Source organism: Lygodium microphyllum, chromosome 5 (genome assembly GCF_053477565.2).
Source record: "Lygodium microphyllum isolate KBCC chromosome 5, Lygodium_microphyllum_v1.1.10, whole genome shotgun sequence".
NCBI classification, from domain to species: Eukaryota; Viridiplantae; Streptophyta; class Polypodiopsida; order Schizaeales; family Lygodiaceae; genus Lygodium; species Lygodium microphyllum.
The window spans coordinates 168,349,269-168,368,392 of record NC_141139.1 but is presented as its reverse complement, the minus strand read 5'-3'; the positions used below and the strand labels follow the sequence as shown (position 1 = coordinate 168,368,392).

Genomic DNA, 19,124 nt, shown 5'->3' with positions numbered 1-19,124 from the left:
GGTGGTGAAGTGGTGGAGATATCAAGATCCACCTGCTACATGATGCGAATGTGCATGTAGTATGTGTCACTTGGACAACGTCCCTTGTGGGAAAATTATTCACTTGCCTATGCGTATGTGTCACTTGGATAATGTCCCTTGTGGGAAAATTGTTCACTTGCCCAAGCACCCTTTACAAAGACGATGAAATCATGTAATGCAAAGGAGAAGGTACCACAAGGGGGAAGGTCGATGTCGAAGAAAAATGGTGGATCCTATAGAATATCATGGGTAGGAACCCCCTTTCATCCTTGGATGTTGATGCTGAAGGAGGAAGAGGAGCTTGATGTCGGTCTTCCTGTGGTGGCAAGAACTGTGATGATGAAGATGAGGATGAAGCACCCTAATTATAAGAGCAAGGTAGAAGTCATTGCCACGATAGTATAAAGAGAGATGTTTCACGATCCACCTCGGAAGGAGAAGCCTCCATGTTGGTAGAAAAGCAAATCCCTCAGGAAGATGAAACCATGAAAGGAATGGTGCACAATCCATGTCTCCAGTCTAGGAAGGGCCGGTGCAAATCTGTGTGTTAGCTCTACATTGAATACAAAGCCTTGCAAAAGAGATCAGAATCTGCAAGACATAGGTTTGTACCGAGATGCTCCAAAGCAAAACAAACATAAAATGAGGGCTAAATGAAAAATATGCAATGAGTGTATGTATGAGTGAATGCATCGAAATACTGCAGAAGGAAAAACTAAGGATGTGGCCACCATCGTGTATGTCCATCCGTTGCCAATGAAACGCTTGACAAGATGGAGAAGTGGTCCTAGTTGGAGGTGTGAATGATGACCTAGAAATGGATACAAAGAGTGCAATGGGAGAGGAATTAGCAAGTCAATCAGTTGATCCGTTAAGGGTAGTGAAAGATATGGGTTGGTGAGTCTGTTCGTGTGCCACATGTCGAACGGTAATTGGGCTAGAAGGAGTAGATGGGGTAGGAGCAGGAGGCGTTGCCCTGCCAGACTGTGGAATGAATAAGAGAGGAAATCACATAGGAATATCCACTGAGATTGCTGAACTAAGTATCCAATATACTTGAGACTGTTGCCAAGATAATATTGCAAGCAACCAAGATTTTTATAACAAAGGCTTTTCTTCCCATTTCCCCCCCAGCTAAGGGCATATCATCAATGCACAATACAAGAATGACGAATATTATCCATCATATCTAATGTAGAGGGTGCTTTTTGCTAGAGATTTTGGAAAACAAGGCCAATCAAGCAGGATTGTATCTTTTCATACAAACTGTATGGAGCCTGTGTCAAGCCATACAAAGCCACATGCAAGCGACACACTTTTCTTCTCGACCTTTTTGAATGAAATCAAGTGGCTGAGTCCTCTTCATGTGAATCCACATTCAAATATACTAGCTTAACATCCAAGTTCTAAAAACAGCCCCAAAAAGATTATTAAAAAAAAAAGACATTTTAAATATTGGATAGGACAAATGACTCAACACTGCTTTAAAAGGGTGGTTTATGGGTTGCCACTTTCTATCCATTATTCACATTCTTCATTGCCATGATTATGTGGTGCAAGTCATTGCCACTAGAGAGATCTGGTGCTGAGCATACTGGTTCATGTAGAGATTTTGTTATTTGGGTCATGCTCATGTTTGAGATCTGTCTTGGGTATGCCACACCTTGCAGCTGTTTCCTGTATCTTTGACGAGTCCATCTGCTCACCATTGATGTTGAGAGTGCACAAGGATCGAGATAGAGTGTAGCTAAGATATGCACAATTTGATGTCCAGAGTGTGCGAGGATTGAGACAGTGCTGCTGAGATATGCACAGTGAGAGAGGGAGAGTGAGTGTAGAGTAGAGAGTGTGGAAGAGAGTAAGAGCACGGCACTCAATGTGGGTACAACGACTAAGTATACCACTTTAGGTTTTGATAATATATATAAAGTACATGGGTAAGGGTATGTGCACACTCAAACACGGTAAAAGGCACGGTGAGCCTTTATTCCCAACAACCTTCCACCTAAAGGCAACGTGCCTGAAGGTAAGAGGAAAGAATCAGCTAAGTCTATGTATGTACAAAGCTGAAATACTCATATACTATCCAACCCCCATCATTTGGTGGCAATGAGCAAACCACTCTATTGGAAGGCCCTTCATGATAAGGTTTGTAGGGTTATCATCTATATGTACCTTGACAAGCTCAATGTTGTTGTTGTCAAGTACATCCCTGATAAAATGATACTTCACTTGTATGTGCTTTGTCTCTGCATGAAAGACAAGATTTGGTGCTAGCATGATAGCACTTTGACTATCACAATGGAGGATAGGAACCTTTGTAATGCCAAGCTCTCTTACTAGACGTGAAAGCCGTAAAGCCTCCTTGCATGCCTCAGTGGCAGCCATATACTTTGCCTCTGTAGCAAACAATGCAACACACTTTTGCAGCGTGGATATTCAAGAGATAGCTCCCCTAGTGACTGTAAATACATATCTTGAGGTAGACTTCCTGTAGTCAGGATGACTAGCATAGTCTGCATCGGTGAAGCCAACAACATATGACTTTTGTTTTCCAAATCAGATATACAAATCCTTTGTGCCCTTAAGATATCTCATGATACCCTTCACTGCTTCCCAATGCTTTTTGCCAGGATATGCCATGTACTTGCTAACCACTCCTAGTGCAAATGCAATGCCAGGATGTGTAGCAACTATAGCATACATCAAGTTACCAACGGCTGAAGCATAAGGAATCTTGGCCATCTTAGCCTTTCCATCATTAGACGTAGGGCTGTCATTTGCACTAAGTTTCACATATGGAGGCAACGGTATACTAATGGCTTCCCCCCCCTCCATATTGAAATGCTGCAAAACTTTAGTAACATACTCCTGTTGTGACAGATAGAGAAGACCCTTCGATCTGTCCTTGAGTATACACATGCCAAGAACATGATTGGCCTCACCAAGATCCTTTATATCAAAGCTATTGTGTAAGCTTTGCTTCAAGGAGTCCAAGGCATAAACATCCCTACCTGCAATCAACATGTTATCCACATACAAAACCAAGAGAATAAGGTTGCCATTTATTGCCTTCTTGGTGTATGAACAATGATCAACTTGAGATTTATGGAATCCCTGAGATTGCATGAATGTATCAAATTTATGATACCATTCTCATGGTGCTTGTTTCAGCCCATACAAACTCTTATTGAGTTTACATACCATGTGCTCTTTCCCATGTGGAACAAAACCCTTATGTTCCAGCATAAAGATCTCCTCATGCAAATCAGTCAGTCTAGGATGGTGCCCCTTTTTGGGGCTGCAAACCCTAAACGCAAAATGCAGAAACATAAAAACGCAAACTGCGGGTGAAGGGTTTCTCAACACCCTCTCTCAGGCCCAAAAAGAGTAAGAAGAAGAGAAGAGTGAGGTGGAGATGGAATGCTACATATTGAAGAATGCTCATGTAGCAGGTGCCACTTGGACAGTGTCCCTCGTGGGAAAATTGTTCACTTGCCCAAGCGCCCTAGTACAAAGATGATGAAAACATACAATGCATAGGAGAAATGTTAGACTTTGTGTGGTGCCGAGAACCATAAGGATATGCTCGTACTCGATCTTGGGAGTTGGCTCCATGCTGACCAAGTGACCAAGGCAAGAAGAAGAGGAGGAAGAAGATGTAGAGGATCCCTAAGATCCAAGATTTCCACTTGAAAGCTAACCTGTAGTAAAGAACAGTAGGCAGAGTAAACTAGAGAACCCGAAACTCAACGTCGGGAGAGAAGCCACTAGCTCCGTGCATCCATGCAAGAAAGAATACGAAGGCCTCGTCACTAAGTCGCGGTTGAACCTCCAAGGCCTTGATCTAGGTAGATCCTCGAGATCCTAGGAATCGATAGGTGAGATGACCGCTCGAAGGAAGCCACCCCATCCAAGGGTAGAAGAAGAAGATAAAAGGCCTCTGTCACAGTGTGCGAAGGATTGAGCGGGGGGTGGGGACTCCCTTTGAAACTGGAGGAATAGGAGTCCCCTTTGAAGTCGCAGTAGATGTAGATACCCCCTCAGAAGGCAAAGAAAGATAATCCCCCTCTGAATTTCCCCTTTGAGGTAGATAGGGAATCCAAAAACTCATGGATCATGGACTGCGAAATGTCTAAGGATGAAGGAAGTGCTGCCGATTGTATTGAAGAAGGTATCCGAGGTGGTGAAGAACTCCCAGAGGTGGCCTCTCGAACCTAAGTAGGTGAGGGTGAAGGGTGGGCTTACATTGAGCAATGAGTGGGCAAGAGTCGTTGCTTCTCAATGGAGCGGACCAGGAAGCCGAAGAAGAGGAAGGAGTTGAGCAGCCAGTCTCTCGAAGGAGCGGACCGACGAGGAGACGGTATTAAACAATCACTGTCTCGTGATGGAGCGGACTATAGAACTGCGGGCCGTGGTAGCCACTGTATCTGAAAATAGGTGGGAGAAAATTGCCGTTGGCATTGCGACGATCTCTAGGAGGCCGTAGCGCCAATTGGTCCTCCATCTGCTTGAAAGGACTTAGTGCGCATCGGATGCATCTTATTGCCTTGAGCATAGTACTTTGATAGCCGATGCAGAACGATCTCTGTGGCCCAGAAAGGAGAGGTGGCACAAGGAGTGCCTGGTGAAAGACGCATATACTTTGGGGGGGGGGGGTGGAGAGCAAAGGTCGAAGTCGGCAAGCATCGGTGGTGTGTTCGGTGATGCCACAATAGGAGTATCTAGTAGTCTGGTCATCTATTGGTAAAGAAGCCATGGGTATCAGTGTGCCTTGCTGAAGAAGGAAGAGATCAGCCATGAATCATGAAGTGCAATGTCCGCCTCAAGGGCTAGGAGGGCAGTGGAAGGGCTGGAAGTGAGCTGCCAGTGGGAGAAGGATGCTACCAGCAGTAAGGTTGCAACCAGTAGAAAAATGCAGGTGAGGAGAGAGAAAGACTAAAAACGCAGGTTGTAGGAGAGAGAAAGACTAAAAACGTAGGTAGGACAACGTGCAGGAGAGGACTAAAAATGTAGGCAGGATAGCTTGCAGGAGAGAGAAATACTAAAAACGCAGGCAGTACAGCAGCAGTTCTGTGCAGGAACAACAGTCGGTTGACTGGGATCAGCTCCAAACTGCGAGAAGAGGGCTGAAAATCAGGCGCCAACTGATGTAGACAGCAATGGACAGCTTCGGCTGAGATGTCCTCCGCGAACGAGGTGTGGGCAGCAAGCTGAAACACCTGAAATTTGCAAAAAACGAGATTTTGATGCAATGGAAGAAGAAGAGAAGGGGATGTTGAACCTGCCACCGGTCTTTGCCGTCATTGGAGTGGAGGAACTTTGCCACTGTTTGAGCAGATCCAACTCTAATACCATGTCAAAAGATGACGTACTAGTGAGATAGTAGAGTTTGCGGGGAGGAATACGGAGTGAACTCGGCAAATATGGAAAAGAGAAGAGAAGAGAGAAGAAATTTTGATGAATGGAATGATGAAGTTCTGAATCATGGAGTGAATGTGATACAAGGGAACAAGGGCGCTGTAGCACAAGGAAGATGATGAAGATAGCCACGAACCATGAACCGCAATGTCCTCCTGAAGGGGTATGAGGGTAGTGGAGAGGCTGGAGAGAAGAGGTGACGGATTGAATGAATCAACCGTAAGAAATGGATGAGAGAGTGGCCTATAAATAGGCATAGTCAGTCTAGGATGGCGCCCCTTTTTGGGGCTGCAAACTCTAAACACAGAAACGCAAAAAATGCAAACTGCGGGTAAAGGGTTTCTCAACACCAAAGGCATCTGTTCTTTTTGAATTTGTGGTACATCATGGGCAATATCTTGGTGATCATTTTCAGCATTATTCCCTGCATTTTCAAGGACATTTACAATGGGTATTTAATATTGTTTGGCGGGCATTCTTTGCCATCCTATCGGTATATCTTTCCGAAATACGATCCTTCTAACCCCGTTTGTCTTTTTGGGCCGTTTGTGCATGTGATCTTCTCCGAAGATAATATCATTGCTGTGTACTACTTTTCTTTTCTCAGGATCTCATTATCGATACCCCATTTCACCCTCGTCACCATATCCTAGGAAAATACATGTATAGGACTTTGGCTCCAGTTTGCTACATTTTTCCTTGTGAATGTGCACAAAAGCAGCCAGACACTTTTGAGTGAGCATATGAAGTTGGCTTGTACGACCATGCTTCTTGAGGTTTCTAAAAGACCTGTTTGGTGACCGATTAGTCAAGTGTACGGTTGTCATACCAGTCTCTGCCCAAAATCCATGAGTTAAAGTAGCATGTGACAACATGGTATGGACCCTGTCTTGAATGGTCTTGTTCATATGCTCTGCAATACCATTTTGGGGTGGATTGTGAGGAGTGGTGAGCTCTCTTTTAATTCCTTTGTTGTCACAAAAGTCTTGAAAGGCTTTGGACACATGTTTTCTACCATTGTCAAAGCAAAGACACTTTAATGTCTTATTGATTTGACTTTTAGTAAGTGCTAGGAATTTTTTAAATTTATCCAAGGCCTCGTCTTTACGATGGATTGGATAAACCCATGCTTTGCGTGTGGCATCATCAACAAAAGGAGTGAAATACTTCTTTTTTCCTAGAGATAACCTTGGCATTTGACATACATCTGAATGTACCAACTCTAAAGGTGAAGACTTTAGAGAAAGAGATTTTTTATGTGACGTTTGAGTATGCTTACCATAAATACAATGATCACACTTCAAAATTAGCATACCTCAAAGACAACAAATAATCCAAATGAGAAAGCACTTTCACTCTAGTTTGACTCATGTGTCCCAATCGGCTATACCACAAAGAAACACTTCGCTGCTCAATTATGGTGACTACATGGTCACGCATGCTAGATATATGCAAAGGATACAAAGTATCACTTTTGGAGCCTCTTGCAACAATGCGAGAGCCCTTACAAATTTTCCATTTGCTATCTCCAAAGGTGGTGTGATAGCCTTTGTCATCTAGCTGCCCTGTGCTTATCAAGCTCTTCTTGAGTTGAGGTACATGCCTCATATTATGCAAAACAAACACAGAGCCATGCTGAAATTCCAATTTTACACTGCCAATACATGCAATTTTACATGCATAGTTATCCCCCAAGTGGACAACACCATGTGCACCACCATTGTAGTTAGAAAAGTACTCATGATGGGGTGTAACATGAAAAGACGCACTTGAATCAAGTATCCAAGTGTGCATGTCATCCTTAGAATCTGCAATCAATGTATTTACACTCAAAGAAGAAGCAAGAAGTATATCACCGTCAATGTTGTTCTCACGAGTGACTACATTGCTCTTCTTTGCAGGCTGGCTTTCCTTTTTCTCAGCCTTGTTGTCTTCAGTGTTTTAGTTTTTGCCTTTCTCTTTCTTCAATTGAAAGTAGTCCCATTTGTAGTGCCCTTTCCTTCCACAATGATGGCACTCCACATTTTTTCCACAAGACTTGCTGTATGCTCTATTTTCAGAACTACTCTTTTGCTGAAACTTGCCCCAGTGTGCAATGCATTAGAAGACTAGTTTGCTGAATTATTTTGCCTATTGAGTTCTTCCATCAGCAAAGAACTCTCCACATCAGAATATAACAGATGAGCATTTGAGTTACTCAAAGTTGTCCTGAAGGTGTCCCAACTTTGAGGTAAAGTGCATAGCAAGAAAGTAGCCTTGAACTCATCATCAATATGGAAATCCAAAGCAATCAGCTGACTGAAAATTGAGTTGAATTCGTTCAAATGTACAAACATGGCTGTACCTTCCTTCATGCGAAGGTCCATCAACTTTTTTAGCCAATAAACCTTGCTGGTTGTACTTTTTTAAGCATACAATTCTTCAAGTCTTTGCTGCATTGCATATGCTAAATTCAGCTTCTCAATGTTAAAGAGCAAGTTGTTTGACACTAAGAGCTCAATGGTAGAGTATGCAAGCTCATCCAAATCATCCCACTCTTCTTGTTCCATACCTACTGGTCTTATTCCCTTCGCTTTGATGGGCTTCACCTATTTCTTCTGCACCAAGACATTGTAGCATTGTTTTTTCCATATTGCAAAATTGTGTGCACCCTCAAGCTTCTTGATGTGCACAAGGTTGTTGTTATCACTGTTTCTAGCCATGATTTGTAGCACTACATTGACTCAATCAACAGATGCAAGCCCAAATGTTACACAAATGACCAGGGTATGTTGCATGTACCAACCAGTAGTGAAAATCAAGAAATTGCAGAAATTTCAGATCTGCAAATTGATTTCCAAAATTAGAGAATGTCTGCTACTGCACTTCACAATCAATTACAGCTAGATTTATAGACCAGTGCACTAATTACATGTGAAATCCCCAAAATTCTGCTGCAATTTCAATTCCAAATGCATTTTCGGGCACAAATTTGACGATTTCGGTTAAAAGGCCCAAATTTTCAAAGGAAAATCCGCCCAAATTGCATCAATACACATACCCAAGTGCATATACTAGGCAATTCTTGCACAAATCAATGAGATTTTGTAAAAACCCCAATTTTCTTGGGTTCAATGTGTACAAATTTCAGTGAAATTGAATTTTTTTCAACTAAAATGTGGAAATCCCCAAAATTTCGTGGGCAAATATGCACTGAATTTATAATTTTTGAGTTAGATTGTCATGTTCTACATCAAAGTCCCCAAATCTTGGAAAAGCCCCAAATTTTTGGGTCAAAATTGCACATTGTGCTTGGGCATGTGAATGCCCGTCGGTGGGAGAAGAAAAAATTGCAGGAAGTTAGAAAAAAAGATGAATATTGTCTGTCAAATTAGTGCCGTGATGGTGTTGACTTGCTGCTTGTTGCTTGTCGCCCGTCGCGTGCTACCTTGTGGCCTAATTGTCGCAGTCCGTCACTTGCGCAGGCCTGTTGCGCTTGATTGTTGACCTACCCCGTTGTCTACTCAACTGCGCCCACGTCAACTATTGACTCTGACTTGCGCCTGTTGAATACTGACGATTGCCTGACGATTGTTGCCGACATGTCACGCTTGAGGTCACTTGACTAGCTTGTGCTTGTCCAACCTTGAGAAGCATGCACTCCTTGTGCTCTCATACCAGTTTGATGTTGAGAGTGCGCAAGGATCGAGACAAAGTGCAGTTGAGATATGCACAGTGAGAGAGGGAGAGTGAGTGTAGAGTAGAGAGTGTGGAAGAGAGTAAGAGCACGCCACTCAATGTGGGTACAATGACAAAGTGTACCACTTTAGGTTTTGATAATATATACAAAGTACATGGGTAAGGATGCGTGCACACTCGAACATCGTAAAAGGCATAGTGAGCCTTTATTCCCAACAACCACCAGTGCTAGTCTTGAAGATCTGGAGGTGAGTGTCTCCTTTTTTACTTCTCTTCTTTTCTGTAAACCCTTCTCTCATCAAGCATTTATCAAATGATATTGTTGTGTGTTGCACACATTGTGTGCTTTATCTTCTTGCCCTAGTTTTTCCTTATAGACCTATTGTGAGTACTCAATCGATTGGAAGAGTGCTCATTGTGAAGAAAATACTGTAACATAGAAACACAAATAACACCGTACGACAAAGCACAGGCTGATAGAAGAACATAGTTAGGGTTAGGGTAACTTAAAGACAATGAACACAAAGAATGAATGTAGTGATATGACTACTGAATATGCAATGCTCATGTAGCAAACACACTATGGAGTGAATGAATATTGAACCTTGAACTCTTGTATCTCAAGGATCAGAGCAGGGCTAGAAAGTGTGTCGTACTCCGAACGGATTCCAAATCGCAACAAGGCAGCCTCCAAGTGTCGAACAATAGTAAACACAGCCTGTGTGTGGTTGGACCTAATGCATACGGCAGTCTAGAGAGAGTGTGCTGTAAATGCAGGCTGAGGAGAGAGAATTTGCAAACGCAGTCTGACATGATGGTGACAGCTGGAGGAGAGAGGAAACCGCAAAACGTAGCAGGGAGGAGAGAGAAGACAGCAGCTACAGCTGAGAGGAGAGAGAAATGTGGCAGGGTGGCAGTTGGGGCCTGCAAACACAGCAGTATGTTGACATGGCAGGTTGTACGAAAGCTGGATGGGTGGTCAAAACCTGCAGTTGCTTGGTTGGAAATAGCAGCAAAATGATGATGGATGGTTGGAAACAAGCACCAGATGAGTGAAGACTGCAATGGCCAGCTTGGACTGCAATGTCCTTTGCCAACGGGGTGTGGGCAGCAAGCTGAAAACACTTGAAACCTGCAAAAACGAGATTAAGATTGAACGGAGGGTAGCATACCTATTTATAGAAAGTTTGGGCCCTCCCAAGTGGGTTTGTGCTTATGGGATATAGACACTCTCTAGGAATGCATTTCTTTTAAATAATCAAGGTTTCTTCCTTAATTAAACATTTTTTGGGGCTGTTTAAGTGAAGCTAATGCATTTTCAGCTCAACACTTATTTGGATATAGTTGCTACTTATAAATTAGTTTGTTGTTTTGAGATAGTTCCCTCAAACAACAATGTTATTTTAGGCGGGAATGGTTATATCTTGATGACCCAGGGTAGGATACCTAACTAGGGTTTGAAATATGACTTGAGGCTAGTAGTGGGCTATAATTGGTGCACATTGGAGCTATTAGTTTTTGGAACTGCCCAAAGGATTAGGAAGCCTATAAAAAAGACCCTTGGGGTTATTTGACAAGAAAATAATGCAGGCCCTAGGATAAGCTTGTCACACCCAAGCAGGGTGTGGATTGGTGGTATGGGATGCCATCTTTTGAGGCTTGGAAGCTGACCCCATCATGCTACTAAATTCGAGATCTTTTCTTTTTTTTTGGGGAGGGGGTTTGAGTGGATGTGGATATATGTATAATGTCTCATAGGTGACCCAAGTGCTACTTCTTCTCAGTTCCTAACTTTGTGTTTGCTCACTGTTATTTAGGGTTTTTTAGGCTTATCCATAAAGTGGTCCTTTGTAGCTTTTGGTCTTTTTCTCCTCTCTTCCCTCTTCCATGGGTACATATTTGAGCTCCTCAATTGATAGCAGCAGTCAGCATTGTCACACATAGGTAGCTCCTTTACTTCACTTATCCTTTTCAGAAATGAAAAAGTTTCGGTGCGCACTTTGCACAAGCTTTGTATTACTGGCCTTTTTATCAGCCTCATTCATAAGAGGAGAAATCAAAGGTTCTGAATACATGCCATAATTGGTGCACAGTTTCCATTTTCACTTCTGTTAGTTCCTTCTGTATGTTAAATAGAGACAATCCTTTTCCATCCTCTGGTTCAATTTCCTTAGTTTGGCTGCAGAGTTGAGCATTTACTAGTCAATGTTGTTTTGTTAGCTTATCTCATATGGGACTCTGTTGATTTTACAGGGAGGATGAGGTGGAAGATATTCAACGGGTAAGGGTGCATGCTCAGTGTAATTTTTGAATGCTTTGCTTCTAGTGGCTCATCTCGTTTAACTACCTATTATATTGCAGGAGATTTCAGTTTTAGCTCAGTGTCGCTCCCCGTATATCACTGAATACTATGGTTCAATTTTGAACCAGACCAAGTTATGGATCATTATGGAATATTTGGCTGGTGGTTCTGTATCTGACTTGGTAAGGTGACATGCCTTGTGAGATGGGTCTTAATTCTGCTAAAGAGATCAAATGAAGACTTTTTAACTATGATTTGATGGACTGTACCTTGTCAAGAAAATGGGAGCGTCCGTCTATGGATGCTCTCTTGAATCACATTGCCCAGCTGATTAGTGAAGCCTCTTTGAGCAGTTGCACACAGGACAACCTTTGGATGAAGCATCAATAGCATGTATCTTGAAGGACCTATTACACGCTCTAGAATACTTGCATAGTGAGGGAAAAATACATCGGGACATTAAAGGTGATTGCTGCACCCTTTTTCATCTCGCATTCATTTTACACCCTCTATTTTTGTGAGAGGCTGTTGTGTTTACACGTGTATGTGCATACATGCATGTATACACACACACACACACACACACACACACACACACACATACATACATACATAACATATTTACATGCATACATGTATATTTGCTTGCTTGTATGCACACATATGTGCATGTATTCATATACCCAGACAGGTGCAGTAATGGATGTAGACAGAAACGCACGTGCATGTGGATGGTATAACTATGTGTGCATGTATATCCATGTCCATGTTCACATCCAAACACACTTACAGTACATATACATACAGTACACCACAGAGATGCATTGTAAATCATTCACAATTACTTTCAAGTTTCACATGCACTATCCACAATCATACTTGTAATAATCTTGCCCATAAACACATCTATTTTCATATCCATGTGCACATCTATGAACATAAGTTTGCATGTATCCTATGTAGTATATCTGTGTGTATATGCTTGTTTATTAAGGACAAATGTTGCTTATTGTGAGTAAATTGACTGCACATCTACCAAAAAGCTGTAGTGAGAAGTATTGCTCTTTTGCAGCGGCGAACATCCTTCTTAATGCAAATGGAGATGTGAAGGTAGGCTAATATGTCTGAGCCTTGAGTGGGAAAGCTAGTGATTAGGTTGTCTGTTTATGAGTTTGTACTTTCGGCCAGCAGATCTAAGCAACAAGTCAAAAACCCCTGCAGGTTGCAGATTTTGGTGTGTCTGCTCAGCTGACGCGAACTATGTCAAAGCGTAAGGTGATTCTCTCTCCTCCTCTCCCCCCCCCCCCCAAAAAAAAGAAGAAGAAGAAGAAGAATAAGAAAAACCACCACCACCACACACACACACACAGTAGGAGCAAATCGTAAAGTATGATGAATCAGCCAGAGTCGAGGTTATTTTGTTTCATGGCGCAAGATATAATTGGCTGATCTGTATCAAGAACAATCTTAAACATAACTGGGCTTTGTTATGCATGACCTGGAGAGAGAACCAGATCCATTGCTTCTACTGATATATTCTCTTTGTTCTTATAATATGCTCCTCATTCTGTATATATATATATATATCCCATGCTGCATACTCCACAAACAGGCGGCTCTCTAAGGATGCCTTCAGTTCATTCATTTCTCATCTATCTGAAGAGTCATGAGGCTGATAACACAGGCACTCATTGTGGTGTCTGGATAATGTTCTCTTGTTGGATGGTGGTGGTAGTGTTCAGAGAGTATTACTTGAAATTGCTGCTTCGAACTCTGCTTTCACAATTTCAAGAGGCACAAGTAATTTGCTTCAGAATTTTGCCTGTGACTGTCACCCCATTTTGTCATGATGGCTGTGGCTGTACAAGCAGAAAGTGAGAAAGTTGCAGGGTCAAAGCCAAACCGATAATGGTCTTAGCTAGCAATGCATTCTGATAATATGATCTCTCATTGCCCATCAAATCTAGCCTTGTCGTCTTTTTGGTATCAAATCTATACCTCACAGTAGCCTTTGAGCTTATGCTATAAAAAGGGTACATTAGAGGTGGTAGCATAACAGCAAAGCTTTATATTCAGGATTTTACTAGCTTAATGGGTGCAGATCAGGAAGCCCTTTGTTCTTCTCATATTTTGTGGTCTCCCACTTGTGAGTAAAATCCTTTTCAAAGCTACTGTAATGTATTCATCACCTGATACATATGCAAGTGCATATGGGCCATTGAGAGCTGAGGATTAATTACCATGTTAGATACTTGGAAGAGATATGTGTCTTTCAAATATTTTCTTTGGTTTCCAGTCCATGGCAATTTGATCAGTGCAGTGTGTGTGAATATTTCCTTTTCAACCCTTATGGTTGGGGTTATTTGCTTGTTTAGGTTCTATTGAAATTTGAAGTTTTGTTGAACTTACTTTCAGTTAAACCTTTGTCTTTTGCAGAACATAAAATCATGAAACAATGCAGCCTGTTTTTTTAATTGACAAACTCTAACATTACTGCATGTAGACGTTTGTTGGTACTCCATTTTGGATGGCACCAGAAGTCATTCAGAGCTCAGATGGCTACAATGAGAAGGTGAGTTCCATTAAAGTTTGTCAGGAATTAGAGTCATCAGGCTATTAGAACATAATCAACACAGAACTGTTTGAGCTTAGGTGTGGAGTCAGACTTTAGTTGTTGGTAGGAGAGTGTCATTTAAGTGTTTCAGGGCATAGTTATGTGCAGGTTGTTTATGAAAATGCAAATTTCATTCAGTTGTTGTCTACATGTGTCCATAACGTTGTAGTTTCATTGATGCAGGCTGATATCTGGTCACTAGGTATCACTGCCATAGAAATGGCGAAGTGTGAACCTCCGTATGCAGATCTCCATCCTATGAGAGTACTCTTCCTAATTCCTAAGAATAACCCGCCACAGGTTAATATTTGTTGTTTCTGGAAATATATGTTTTTTGTTTCCCCAAAAAAAGACACCCCCGGCCACCATTCCTTCCCCCCCCCCCCCCCCCCCCCCCCGCCTCCTTCCCCCCTTTTTTTGTTTGGGGGCTGCTGGGGGGGGGGGACTTGCTTGGGTGGGGCAAAGCCTGGATGTTTGCACTTGTGGTTAAACAAAGATTCGGGATCTGAGAGTGGGGTTACTTAAATGGTTTTCCAAAAGTCTCTGTCCTGTGTGATACACCTTTGACGACTTGGAGGAACGAAAACTGACATGAATCAATTTTTATGCAGCTTGATGATCATTTTTCAAGGCCAATGAAGGAGTTTGTCTCATTGTGCCTGAAGAAGAACCCAGCAGAGGTGTGCAGTGTTCCATATTATGTAGGAGTACTAGGAATTGAAACTGGTTATAAATTTCTGATCATTTTGTTTACATATAGATGTGTTGCTAAAGGGTTAATTGCCTTTGTAATTAATTTTGAAATCATCTGTGGGTCTACTGCTGCGCTATCCACATCAGCAACCTTTGCAAATGCACAGGGCAGATTGGTGCACACATTGTCAAATTTCAATGTAAAGAGAACAGAGAGAAAAGATGTGTAGATCCTGCCTGCTGAATACACCGAGTCATTTAAAGTTCTGGACTGAAAGCAGAAAGAACTGGATTGATTATTGCAACCTTCACATGAAACATACAAGTCACAAAGAATGATGCAGAGGAAGACTATACATTGTCTTGGAACTGTTTGCTCGCCAAAATGCTAATCAGGGGGTAGCTATAAATCTGGAATGTAAAACACATATTTTGTTTTCCAGAGGAGAGAAATTTCTATCAATGACGGTAAAATATATATTGCTTGTGCATCTATCCAAGGTCTAATATTTTATGAGAGCTCAGTCTCTGGCAAGAAAGAGATTGGATTGAGGAATATCTGTTTGGTTTTGTCATCACTCTAGCTGATGTCATGCTATGCTTTTGGACACCTCCTATCCCTCGTTTTCATAGATTACAGGCTAACAACATTGTATTTGAAGGCTAGAGTGATCTATGTTTTGGCAATATCTTTAACATAGTTGCAATGTAGGCATTTATGCCTTGAATTATAGTTTTCTTCTGAATTTGATAGGTCATAATATTTTACCAGTGGCTTTCTTGTATTACACATTTCTCTCTCAGCAGAGGCCAAGTGCAAAGGAGCTTTTAAAACATCGCTTCATCAAGAATGCACGCAAGAGCTCCAGGCTTATTGAAAGAATTAGGTATACCCACAAAAAAAGGTGTTTTGTATGGCCAGTAATTTAGGGATTTTGTTGGTGCTATGTGAAATTATTTTTCAATCACCTTCAACATGTGTGTTTTTGTGCTGCTACTCCCCTCTGTTGCAGAGAACGTCCAAAAAAGAAAATACAGGAAAATGATGAATCATCAGTACTAGAACATGCGCCATTCGAACAGGTCACAGAAAAAAGGAAGGCTAAGAAAGAAATGGAGGAGGTAGAACCCTTCTTTGCCAAGTGAGTGGTTTCTTTGAATGCATGTTGGAGTTTGCTTTGCTATGAGCTCAAACTCAGCTTGGCTTCAGTTGGATCGCAATATTTGGAACTGTTTTGACAGGCGTAGTGAGTCTGTTATGAACTCCACTTGGGACTTTGGCACTGGAACCATTAAGAGCACAGGAACTGTTCGCAGTGTAAGACCTGCCATTGGTGCAGATTCAGAACATCTGAATTCAGATGCAGCTTCTAATCAGATTGCAAGGTTATTACCTGATGAAGATAGAGAATGGAATATTGTCTCTAGCTCTCTGAGTCCATTGAAGATTCCTGCTGCCAACGGTGATTCAAATGAAGGAACAATTGAAGGCAACACGCTAATTGTTGAAGATGTGGGTAGTTTATTGTCTTCATTTTTCAAGTGCAAGGAAGATTACCAAGCTGAAATTCACAGCAGACGTGTGCCAATGCAGGCACTACAAAACAATATCGATGCTGATTCTATGACTCCAAATTCACTGGATGACCTGCAATCTCAACCAGTTTTATTTGAACGAAGTCCCTCCCCTGTAAGTCTATGGTTGTTCCTTTTTCCAACATTAAATAGAGCAATGAGTTGTGGGGCATGACAAACATACAGTGCTGAAAAAATGCATCCGCCATGTTTTGAGAGAGACAGGGAATCGCAGTTACGGCCTCCACACTGGATAGCTCAGGGGTCTCATTAAGTGGCACTATAGTCCGACATAGACATGATGGATCATCTTCAGCTTCTGGTACACCACGATCAAAGCCAGTGAGTCAGGACAAAGCTTCACCATCAATTTCTAGAGAGGACAGTGCAACTAATCTTGCAGAGGTGAACTTTAACACTCCGGCAATGTATTTTCTGTATTGCTCTCCAAGTTCTAGTTAAAGACAAATGCACCTTCTGTTTTGATGTTTCAGGCAAAGGCTGCTCTGGAGGCTGGATCAAGGCGTAGTCGTCATCCCCCATCCAAGCTTCGGAATGAGGGACAGTCTGTTAGGATGGTTGAAGCAGCTACTAGCTCGGAGTCTTTGAGGTAGGAGCTTCAGTCATGTAGGCTGGGTTAACAAGAAAGCTGATGCCAATGTTCTCCACAGATGCTCCTTCACTTTAACATTCTCCGCAGATAGTCCTTCGGTTCATCGTTTCCAATTGCAATCAGTTGAAATTTTCCACCATTGATTAGGGTTTATGTGTGGTTATTTCAATGTCGTGAGTGGGCATCTGACAAGTACACGTCTTTGCCCTCGATGGTATCAAAATTACATGTGATTGTTTTCTTCAGAGATGTGCAAGATGCTCGTGAAATACCAAAAGTACCAACAAAATCAGCTGGTCGTCGAGGGAGTGAGGATGAAGATGCTGCTCGAGCAGCTGCTGCAGGATCATCTCCAGCACTTACTCTACTGTTAATTCCTGCATTAAAAGAGGTAGCGTGCAATGCATGTCATACACAACATTCTGTTTGTTGATACATTTTAATTTGAATATGCTGAACAGTTGGGCTGTACTGAATTTAGATAAGATGGACACAAGGCGAAAAAGCTTCACACAAGAAAGTGCCTGCTTATGCTTAGTTTAGCCTTCAGGAGGCATCCACACCCACACATGCACATGCATGCATGCATGCACAAATAAAAACCCAATTTTTGACTTAGATGTGCTTGTTTGAACAGACAGCAGCAGAGCAGTCAGAAGGTCCTGCTCTTCGGGCAGCTGCAGATGCAGCAGATTCGTTGATGGACTTGGAGCGACTTGCACCAGGTGCCTGTGAAGTTCTTGTCAGCAAACTTCTTCAGCGGTTGGGAAGGTATGCATGATTTAGCAATTTTCTGTTTTTTACTCAACTAATTTTGTAGTGTATATGCCAACAGCCTACTAACCGTTCTATTTTCCAGCACTAAGGAGCGTTCTGTAAAGAGACTACAGGAAACAGCACAAAGGGTGCTTGTTCCTAAACAAACATCTCATTTACCATCAAAAGATGAAGGTCTAGGTAGCCGCCATACCAGTGTACAAGGAAAAAGCCAGCTTAAAATCGATTCTCCTGAAATGTCTGGCTTGAGCCCACTAGCTGGCTTCTTACTGTCAAGGTACATCTAGCAAATGTTTTGATGCCTACACCTTCACGCTCAACCATTTGATTTTGTTTCTTTGTTGTATGTTTTTTGGTGTCTGAATATGGAAGCTCAAGTATTTGATTTGTTTCATTGTTGTAGGTGGCAAACACAAGTTACACGAGATGTTGGGACACACCATTAGTATTGGCTTTACTTGGAGCAACCGAGTGGCAGCCAGAAAATGTGTCATGTTTGTAATGTAAAGTTATTACGAGTATGTGGGCAAACATTGCAGTGTAGTATAAATCCTGCATTCTTGCGGCTTGTGTAGGTGTCAAAGGTAATTTTTTCAGGTGTTTCTAATCAATCCTTGTTTGTTATGGATCTTGCCTCAAAATGGCAGGCTGGGGTTACACATATATTTATTGGCTTGCTGGTTCTTAAAATCACTGATGACATAGCTGTGTCTTGGCACAGTCTCCAAGTTTTCTAAAGCAGATCAGCAAGATGAGAGTTAGGATGCGCTTCTTTACCTGTAAATTTATTCTTTGCAAACCAGTCACCAAGGTGAAAACTTAAGCTGTCTGATGTAATGAGAGATTTGTTGTGTACAACGTTTGTATTTGCAATATCAGGCACTTTGTAACTATGGTTTGAGAATTATGCGTTTAGACTATCAAAGCTGGCTGATTTCAGTTTACTCGTGTCTCCATATTTGTTTGTAATACTGGAAGTGGATGAGGTGCTGCATGATTTATTTGATCTGATTTAGTTTGCGTCATTGAGTGGGTTCCATGCAATTTAGAGGTACAGAAGTTTGACACAGATCAAAGGCTCTGCTGGTCCAGAAAATGTTGGAAGGATTTTCTGTTAGTCCAAAAAGCCATTGGAAGGTAGCTTATCATTGGCTATAGTTGCATTCATATTATCTTGGTCTTCTCTAGTTAGAGGCAGGATCGCAGAGAGGTCCAGTCTTGTGAGGTAAAAGTCAGATGGTGAGAAAAATTTGAAGAAGAGCTCTTCCTAATGTTGATTCACCATTGGTTGACCTGGTGCGAAATTACTCGTGAAAAGCATCAGTGCAAAGAGCATTAGCAACTTGTCTTGTCCATTGAAAGGCATCGAAAGCTATTTGTTACACAGTCGGTCCTAGCTTGTAACTAATTTGTGGGCATTCAAACTAGGC

General features: G+C 41.9%; 1 protein-coding gene across 3 annotated transcripts in view; it reads left to right on the top strand.

Annotated features, from left to right (window-relative positions):
• Positions 1-18,626, top strand: part of LOC148036669 (uncharacterized) — a 63,448-nt gene extending 44,822 nt beyond the window's left edge. For all 3 annotated transcript variants that reach the window (XM_087678712.1, XM_087678713.1, XM_087678714.1), the window contains 18 exons: positions 11,374-11,401; positions 11,482-11,604; positions 11,776-11,887; positions 12,495-12,532; positions 12,644-12,697; positions 13,926-13,994; positions 14,220-14,336; positions 14,648-14,716; positions 15,537-15,616; positions 15,743-15,871; positions 15,972-16,242; positions 16,324-16,419; positions 16,530-16,709; positions 16,799-16,914; positions 17,164-17,308; positions 17,555-17,688; positions 17,777-17,971; positions 18,098-18,626. In XM_087678712.1, coding sequence (XP_087534838.1) covers positions 11,374-11,401; positions 11,482-11,604; positions 11,776-11,887; positions 12,495-12,532; positions 12,644-12,697; positions 13,926-13,994; positions 14,220-14,336; positions 14,648-14,716; positions 15,537-15,616; positions 15,743-15,871; positions 15,972-16,242; positions 16,324-16,419; positions 16,530-16,709; positions 16,799-16,914; positions 17,164-17,308; positions 17,555-17,688; positions 17,777-17,971; positions 18,098-18,140 — 1,999 coding nt within the window. In that variant the 3' untranslated portion in view covers positions 18,141-18,626. The remainder of the gene's footprint in view (positions 1-11,373; positions 11,402-11,481; positions 11,605-11,775; positions 11,888-12,494; positions 12,533-12,643; positions 12,698-13,925; positions 13,995-14,219; positions 14,337-14,647; positions 14,717-15,536; positions 15,617-15,742; positions 15,872-15,971; positions 16,243-16,323; positions 16,420-16,529; positions 16,710-16,798; positions 16,915-17,163; positions 17,309-17,554; positions 17,689-17,776; positions 17,972-18,097) is intronic.
• Positions 18,627-19,124: the final 498 nt, after the last annotated feature.